The sequence below is a fragment of the Zophobas morio genome, unplaced genomic scaffold (genome assembly GCF_036711695.1).
Source record: "Zophobas morio isolate AGI-343-1 ecotype UQ-CSIRO unplaced genomic scaffold, CSIRO_AGI_Zmor_V1 ptg000006l, whole genome shotgun sequence".
Lineage (NCBI taxonomy): Eukaryota > Metazoa > Arthropoda > Insecta > Coleoptera > Tenebrionidae > Zophobas > Zophobas morio.
This window is the reverse complement of record NW_026972111.1, coordinates 2159592-2168577: the sequence shown is the minus strand read 5'-3', so window position 1 is coordinate 2168577 and position 8986 is coordinate 2159592. Positions and strand designations below refer to the sequence as shown.

At 27.8% G+C, this 8986-nt stretch overlaps 1 protein-coding gene across 1 annotated transcript; it reads left to right on the top strand.

Annotated features, from left to right (window-relative positions):
- The first annotated feature begins 3331 nt into the window (after positions 1–3331).
- LOC135123312 (BTB/POZ domain-containing protein 9-like) lies at positions 3332–5653 on the top strand. The gene is made up of 11 exons (XM_064047844.1): positions 3332–3491; positions 3545–3613; positions 3662–3728; positions 3777–4030; positions 4081–4342; positions 4391–4598; positions 4650–4809; positions 4875–4993; positions 5033–5136; positions 5193–5407; positions 5524–5653. The coding sequence occupies exons 1-11, from the start codon at positions 3357–3359 to the stop codon at positions 5563–5565; spliced, it is 1635 nt and encodes a 544-aa protein (XP_063903914.1). The 5' UTR covers positions 3332–3356; the 3' UTR covers positions 5566–5653.
- The last annotated feature ends 3333 nt before the right edge of the window (positions 5654–8986 follow it).

Here is an 8986-nt window from a genome sequence, read left to right as displayed (position 1 = left end):
TTTTTCGATTTTTCGACATTTAGATTGTTAATTTTTTTATTTATTTCTTCATATATCCTATTCTCAATTTTGCAATACTTCAGTGTTGCTGTTTTACAGTTTTTCGATTTTACAATTTTGGCGATATTATAATTTTACGATACTATTCGTGTTTAACTTATCGAATGAAAAAAATATATAAAGATTGCAAAATAAAATATTAAAAAGAATGAAACGAAAATTTTGAAAAATATGAACATTGAAAATCAAAAATTTGATAAATTGAAGAAACGAAAATTGACAAATATATCATTAAAATTTGGGAAACTCAAAAATCGAAAAATTGCAAAATAGAAAAAACCAAAAAGACGTATTGTAAAATCGAAATACAGCAAATTAAATAAATTGGAAAATCCGACAGTTGAAAATCTAAAATTACAAATTTGAAAAATTTAAAAATTGGAAAGTCGAGGAATTGAAAAATCAAACACTGAAAATTGAAACATACATTGAAAAAACGAAAAATTTTGATATAAAATCAAGAAAATGAAAGTAAAAAAAATCAGCAAAATAAAAATAAAAATCCAGAATTCATTTGAAAAACTGAGGAAATTAAAATTGAAAAATCGAAAAATTAAAAATTGAGAAACTGAAAAACCGAAAAATGAAAAATTGCAAATCGAACAATTGAAGAAAAGAAAATTTGAAAAATTTGGAAGTCCAGAAACTGAAAAAATTAACGTTAAAAAAAAGAAAAATTACGAAATCGAAACATCGAAAAATAATTAAAAAACATGGAAACACGTAAAATTCTGATGTCAAAAAATTGTAAAATCGAAAAAAGGTAAAACCGGAAGTCGTGATTTCAAAAAACTGTTCGAAAGTAAATACATTTAGATTTTCCGAAAAATTATAAAATTTGATTTTGAGAATGTAATTTTTTTATGATAAACTTTAAAATCTTTGTATGTTTTCAGAGCATTCCCCGTTCTTTTTCCAATGTTTTTCGAATTTTTAGTTTTTCGATTTTTAACTTGCAATTCAGGAAAACTGAAGAAACGAAAATTGAAAAATCTAAACATTAAAAATTGAGAAACTAAAAAGTCGAAAAATTTGGATCTCCAAAATTGCAAAATTGAAAAATTGAAAAATTTAAAACTTGGAAAATTGAGGGACAAAAAAACCAAAGATTGAAAATTGAAAAATTGAATAAACGAAAAATTATGAAATCGAAAGAAAAAATCGGGAAAATTAATAATAAAAGAAATAAAGAATTCACTTGAAAAACTGAGGAAAAGCAAACTGAAATATCGAAAAATTAAAAATTGAGAAATTGAAAAATCGAAAAATTAAAAATTGAGAAAGTGAAAAATTCGAAAATTGGAGGAAAGAAAAACTGAAAAAGTGCAAAGTAGAAACAACGAAATGCGTATTGTAAAATCGAAATAAAATTGCAAAATTGAAAAATTTAATAATTGGAAAATCGATGAATTGAAAAATCAAAGGGCGAAAATTTCAAAAATCAAATAAACGAAAAATTATAAGATCGAAACAAACATTGAAAAAATAAAAGAAAAGAGAAAACAAAAAATTGTGACGTTAAATCTAAATAATGAAATAAAAGTAAAAGTCAAGAATTCGTTTGAAACGAAAATTGGAAAATCGGATAATTAAAAACTGAGAAACTGAAAAACTGAAAACGCGAAAAATGAAAAATTGCAAATCGAACAATTGAAGAAAAAAAAATTGAACAATTTGCAAGTCGGGAAAATGAAAAATTAAAGTCACCCGAAATATTATGAAATCGTAACACCGACAAATAGAAAAATTGAAAAATTAAAGAAGAAGAAAAAACGAAAAATTCTGATAACAAAAAATTGCAAAATCGAAGAAAAAGGAAAAACAAAAAGGTTGTGATTTCAAAAAATTGTTCGAAATTAAATAAATCCAGATTTATCTAAAAATTGTACGATTTGGTCTTATGCTTTTAATTTTTTTGTATGATAAACTTTAAAACTTTTGAAAGATTTCAGAGCATTTTTTTTTCTAAAAACGTGGTTGTCTAGGCTGAAAACTTTTCGGATTTTTATTTTTATTCGATTCGATTTGGCAATTTTTCGTTTTTGCAGTTTTTCGGTTTTTCTATTTTTCCGAGTTTTTAGTTTTTCCATTCTTCAACTGATCGAATAAAAAAAATAATAAAACGAAAATTTGTAAGAATCTAAAAGTTGCAATTCAAAAACTTGGAAAATTGAAGAAACGAAAATAGAAAATTTTAAACATTAAAAATTGAGAAACTAAAAAGTCGAAAAATTGAAAAATAAAAAAAACCAAATACGTATTGTAAAATCGAAATTTTGGAAATTAAATCAATTAAAAAATTGGACGGTTGGATCTTCAAAATTGCAAAATCAAAAATTTTGAAACTTGGAAAATTGAGGAACTGAAAAAATGGAGGCAACGAAAAACCAAAACCTGATATAAAACAGAGAAAATGAAAATTAAAAAATTGGGAAAAATAAAACTGAGAACCTGAAAAATCGAAAAATGAAAAATTGCAAATCGAAAAATTGAAAAAATTGAGTTAATAAAACGAGAAATTATGAAATCGAAACATCGAAAAACAGTCGAAGACAAAGGAAAAACGAGAAGCTGTGTTTCAAAAGATTGTTCTCAAGTTAACAAATTCAGATTTTTCGAAAAATTATAACATTTAACTTTACAAGTGGATTTTTTTTTATGACAAACATTAAAACATTTGCAAATATTTCAGGATATTCTTTTTCTAAAGATGTTTCTGTCTAGGGCGAAAACTCAACACCGATTCATATATCAAATATATACATTCTTGTAAATAATAAAGGAACAAATGTTGCTTAATCAAAACTAAGAAAAAATTATTTTTTTCCAGGATTATAAATGTTACAAAGAAACATAATCACTAGCTTGGCGGAAGTGATAATTTTGTTCCTTTAATTTTGTGTCTCGTTTCTATCGCACTGCACAAAATAAAAACATGTTTTCCATTCGAGCTTGTTTTTAACTGTTGGCAAAATATGAAAATTATCTGTCTTAATTAGAGGACGGATAGTTAGGCAAATGTTTGTACCTACCTCGCTTTTTTCAATCTCTTAAAGAATATTTGTAAAAGTACAAGACTAATTACCTTTTTCCTCTCTACTGACCATTTTATATACAATTTTTTTCCCGGTAAATTTTGTTTAAATTTTTCAAGTTTTTTGTGCATAAAAATCCGCCTGCTAACCGAAGTGGTTAAGCTACCACTCTTTATCATTTCACTTTACCTATATAAACCAAAAGAGTATTTCCACATTCAGTGCTTTAGCATCAGTTCAACTCTGTAAAATCGAAATAAAATGGTGAAAAGTGACGAAACTGTGACCATTACAGACACCACCAAGTTGCTCGGTGATGTCGCATCTCTCTACCAGAACCAGAAATTTTCAGATATTACTCTGCTCGTCGATGACAAAAAGCTATATGCTCACAAGGTTAGTTTACTATCACTTGACCTAAATTATCGAAAAATTTGTTATACTTTTAGGTGATTTTGGCCGTGAGGAGCAAGTACTTCGAGTCGCTCTTTTACGAAGATTCGCAGAACATAAACCAGGTACGAGATTAAAACAGTTACAAAATAATACTCAAATCACAATTTTAGGCCGAAATGGCCATAACTGGTGTGACTTTCGACGCTTTGAGCAGTTTGTTAAAATACATTTATACAGGTTGTTCACACTTTTGACAATAGAACCCGGGTAATTTGAAAATTTTAGGTACCATCACCATTCCCTCCGATGTTGACTCATCCCTTCAGATACTAGGACTTGCCCATCAATATTCATTCACAGACCTCCAAACTACCATCACCAAAAAACTAAAACTTCTTCTAAATTTGAAAAATATTTGCGCCGTCCTCAACACTGCCAACCTCTACGATTCAGAAGAACTGCTCGAAGCTTGCCATTCTTTCATGGACCTGAACGCCTCTGAAATCGTTGCTAGCGACTGTTTCACAGACCTGTCTCAAGTAAATCCAGAATAATGTCAATTTTGACTCATTTTGAACTTTTGTTACAGAAATCGATGATTAAACTTTTAGAACGCAGTACTTTTTTTGCTCCCGAAATCGAAATTTTCAAAAACGTGGCTAAGTGGTGCAAAATCAACAACGACGTTGACGATTTAGTCATACAGTGTGTTCGTTTGTCGTGGATGACTGTTGAAGATATAGTGTCAACAGTGTGGCGTTCGAAAATATTCGACTGTGAAAAACTATTAGAAGCGATTGCTGAAATCATTGGGTTTAAAGAGAAGAGTTCCAATGCTAGGGGTTTTTACGGTAAGTAAGTCGGCACTACTAAGACATTTTCGCAATTTTTAGTTTAAGTTGTTGATGAGAATGTCGCAACACTTCAACGCAATGGGCAGATGATTTCGGGAGGTGGAACGTATAACCTTCTATCTGGACCCGGAAGCATAGAATATGATTATCATGCTTCCCACCATATTAACGGTAGGGATGCACTTGTTGTCAAACTTGGCAAACCTTCGTATTTTAATCATATCAAGATGAGATTTTGGGACACTGATCTACGGTAAGTGTATCAACTAAACTGTAGACTGGGCTAGGTGTTTTTTTTCTTCAGTAACTATTCTTACTACATCGCGGTTTCTCTTGATGGAAAAACGTGGCGAAAAGTCATCGATTACAGTCACATAAGTTGTTATTCTCACCAAGTGTTGTTTTTTGAGCAGCAGGTGGCCCAATACATTAAAATAGAAGGAACTCACAATTCTGTAAACGCCGTAAGCTTGTAGTTGTACCACTGGCAATTCAGTATTGAGTACATTGTTTCCTTTTTGTGTTTTAGTGGTTCCATTTGCTATTATTTGAAACGTACCTAAAGACGACTGTCCCAAAATTTTCAAATGGCATTATCTGTCCGGACAAGAATGTAGCCACTCCAAAAGTAGCTAGGGTTATATCAGGGTAAGTAGCAGTGAACGAATGTGCTAATTAATATAATAGTGAAAACCCTTCGGTTCTTTTAAATGGAGACTTCCGCAATTACGATGAGAGTGCAGGTTTTACTCACCACGAAATCGGTTCAGGAAACATTACAATACAACTAGGTACTTAAAGCTATCCAATTTTGTGTTTTTTTTTTAAATTATAAAACGTTGTTTAGCTCAACCGTACTTGATTTCGAGAATGAAACTGCTACTATGGGGCAAAGATGAAAGAACTTACAGATATTTTATCGAAACATCTCTTAACAAGACTAACTGGGAACTGGCTGTGGATCGGAGGCACGAAGATTGTAACTCTTGGCAAAATCTTGTGTTTAAAGAGAGAGCAATGGTTTTCATTCGGATTACTGGAACTGGTAACTCGGCTAAAGACGTGAGTAAAAGAAATGAGTTTTACACTATTTTTCTAAGTAGAACAGTGTTTATCTGGGTGTTTTAATCTAAATTGTAGTCGTATATATTTTTTGTTTTTACCTTCTTCGTTTCAAGGGTTTCCGCGTTGTTCACTTTGAATGTCCTCCTGAGGAATGAAAGAAGAAACCTGAAGATGCTCGTCTGTAATCAGAAGAAATACTGTAAAACGATTAATTAGTTTGAAAATAAAAATTTGCTTTAATAATCTTACTTACTTATTTCCTTTAATTTTTTGATTTTGCAATTTTCCGAGTTAAAATTTTTCGAATTTTCAATATTATGAATTTATAATTTTTTCCTTTTTCATTGTCAATTTTTTCAATTTTTCGTTTCTCCAATTTTTCAATATACAATTTTCCAATTTTTAATTTTTTTTGATCCTTCAGTTTTATGGTATGCAACTCTTCGAGTTTTCATTTTAAATTTTTTCAACTTTTCAATTTTCAATGTTCAATTTCTCAATTTTTCAGTGTTTTTCATTTCGGTTTTCTAATTTTTCTACTTTTAGATACTTCTGTTCTTCAATTTCTGTTTTTATCATTTTTCTCTTCTTCAATGTGAAATTTTTTAGTTTTTGGATTTCTGGATTTTCCAGCATTTTTACGACTTTACAATTTCGACGATTCTACAGTTTTTTAAGACAAGTCGTTTTTTCTTCTTTCCAATTTTTCGACTTTTCAATTGTTTCAGATTTTTTAGTTTTTCGATTTTCCAATTAGTCGAATAAAAAATATTGAAAAATTGCAACAGTAAAATTGAATTATAAGAGTTAAAAAAACGAAAAAGTATAAAATGAAGACTTAAAAACCTAAAAATTGGAAATCAAAAATTTGAAAATTTGAAGAAACGACACGTGAAAAATTTAGACATTAAAACTAGAGAAACTATTGTATTGTAGAATTAAATGTCGAAAATTTAAGAAATTGGAAAACTGGACAACTGGAGATCCAAAATTGTGAAATGGAAAAATTTTAAAAATGGGAAATTGATGAACTGAAAAATCAAAGACTGAAAATTGAAAAACTGATTAAACGAAAAATTATAAAATCTAAAGAAACATTGAAAAAACAAACGTAATAAGAAAACGACAAATTGTGACATAAAATCGAGAAAATCAAGAATTCACTTGAAAAACTAGGGAAACGAAAATTGAAGAAAAGAAAATTGAAAAACTTGGAAGTCACCCTTCTAACTTCAAATCATTTTTGAGCGTGGTAAATTGACCTATTTTTTCAATTTTCAATTTATTTTGTTTCTAATTTCGATTTTTTTAGTTTTTCAATTTTCTAAATTTTGAATTTGTCAATTTTTAGATTTTGCAAGTTTTATTTTGGGTTTTTATTTTCTTTATTTTTTCAATTATTCGATGCTTCAAAGTTTTGATTTTATAATTTTTTGTTTCTCCAATTTTAATTTTACAATTTTTCGTTTCCTCAATTATTCAATTTGCGCATATTCAAATTTTTCTTTTTCTTGTTGATTCAGTTTATTGACTTTGGAATTTGTCGGTTTAGAATTTTCGACTTTTCCGTTTTTAATTTTTAGATTTTTCTATTTGCAGTTTTTCATTTCTGGTTTTATTTTCGTTATTTTTATAATTTTTTGATATTTCGATGTTTCGAATTTAAAATTTTTTGTTTTTTCATTTTCAGTTTCTTCGATTTTTCGATTCGCAATTTTTCAATTCTTCATGTTTTTCCTTTAGTTTTGCGATATGCACCTCTTCGAGTTTTCATTTTAAAATTTTTTAAGTTTTGGATATTTCAACATTTAAATTTGCAGTTTCACGAGTTTTCAGGTTTTTATTTTTCAATTTCCAAATTTTTAATTCGGTTTTTATTTTCTTTCATTTTCCAACATTTAGATTTTTGGTTTTTTGATTTATATCTTCATTTATTCTGTTCTCAATTTTACAATACTTCAATGTTGCTGTTTTACAGTTTTTGACGATTCTATAATTTTAGGATACAATTCGCTTTTTCTCTTACCCACTTTCCAGTTTTTCGATTTTTCAATTTATCGAATAAAAAATTGAGAGATTGCAAAATAAAGTATTAAAAAGAATAAAATGAAAATTTTGAAAAATCTACACACTGGAAATCAAAAACTTAAAAAATTAAAGAAACCAAAATTGAAAAACCTATCATTAAAAATTGGGAAACTCAAAAGTCGAAAAATTGTAAAATAGAAAAAACCAAAAATACGTATTTTAAAATCGAAATTCTGAACAATAAATAAATACGAAAATCCGACAGTTGGAAATTCAAAATTGCAAAACTGAAAACTTTAAAGATTGGAAACTCGAGGAACTGAAAAATCAAAGACTGAAAATTGGAAAATTAAAAACATGGAAAGAAAGATTGAAAAAATAAAGATAATGAAACACGAAACACTGTGCTATAAAATCGTGAAAATTAAAATCACAAATCAGGAAAATAAAAAATAAAAATCAAGAATTCACCTGAAAAACTGAGGAAACGAAAACTGAAAACTCTAAAAATAAAAACTGAGAAACTGAAAAATCAAGAAATGAAAAATTGCAATTCGAAAAATTGAAAAATGAAAAAACAACAAACTCTGATATCAAAAAATTGTAAAATCGAAGAAAAAGGAGACACGAAAAGTTATATCTTTAAAAAATTGTTCCAAAGTAAAAAAATCCAGAATTTTTCAGCTTATCGAACATGAAAATGGAAAAGGTATAAAATGAAAATTTTTAAAAATCTAAAAGTTGCAAATCAAAAACTTGGAAAATTGAAGAAACGAAAATTGAAAAATCTAAACATTAAAAATTGAGAAACTAAAATGCCGTGAAATTGTAAAATAGAAAAAAAAGCAAATACGTATTGTAAAATCGAAATATTGATACTTAAATAAATTGGAAAATCGGACAGTTGGATCTACAAAATCGCAAAACTGAAAAATTTAAAACTTGAAAAATGAAGGAACTGAAAAACCAAAGACCAAAAATTGAAAAATTGAATCAACGAAAAATTATCAAATCTAAATAAACATTGAAAAAATAAAGGGAATGAAAAACGAAAGATTGTGATATAAAATCCAGAAAATGATAAAATTGGGAAAATTAAAAATGAAATCAAGAATTCGCTTGAAAAACTGGAGAAAAGAGAAATTGAAAAAGTGCAAAATGGAAAAAACGAAACACGTACTGTAAAATCGAAATGTTGAAAACTAAAGAAATTGCAAAACTGGACAACTGGAAATCCAAAATTGCAAAACTGAAAAATTTAAAAATTGGGAAACCGATGAACTGAAAAATCAAAGACTGAAAATTTGAATAATTGAATAAAATGAAAATTATATGGTCGAAAGAAACATCGAGAAAATGAAGGAAAGGAAAAAACAAAAAATTGTGATACAAAATCGTGAAAATGAAATAAAGTAAAAATCAAGAATTCGCCTGAAAGACTAAAGAAAGAAAAATTAAAAAAATTTGGAAGTCAAGTCTGATATCAAAAATTTGTAAAATCGAAGGAAAGGAAAAACGGAAAGTTGTGATTTCAAAAAATTGTTCGAA

What these genes read in the sequence shown, in the direction of transcription:
- LOC135123312 (XM_064047844.1), top strand. Translation starts at nt 3,357, where the DNA reads ATGGTGAAAAGTGACGAAACTGTGACCATTACAGACACCACCAAGTTG. An exon ending in GTTTCACAGACCTGTCTCAA is followed by an intron (nt 4,031 to 4,080) that starts GTAAATCCAGAA and finishes CTTTTGTTACAG; the next exon opens with AAATCGATGATTAAACTTTT. An exon ending in CTGGTAACTCGGCTAAAGAC is followed by an intron (nt 5,408 to 5,523) that starts GTGAGTAAAAGA and finishes CTTCGTTTCAAG; the next exon opens with GGTTTCCGCGTTGTTCACTT.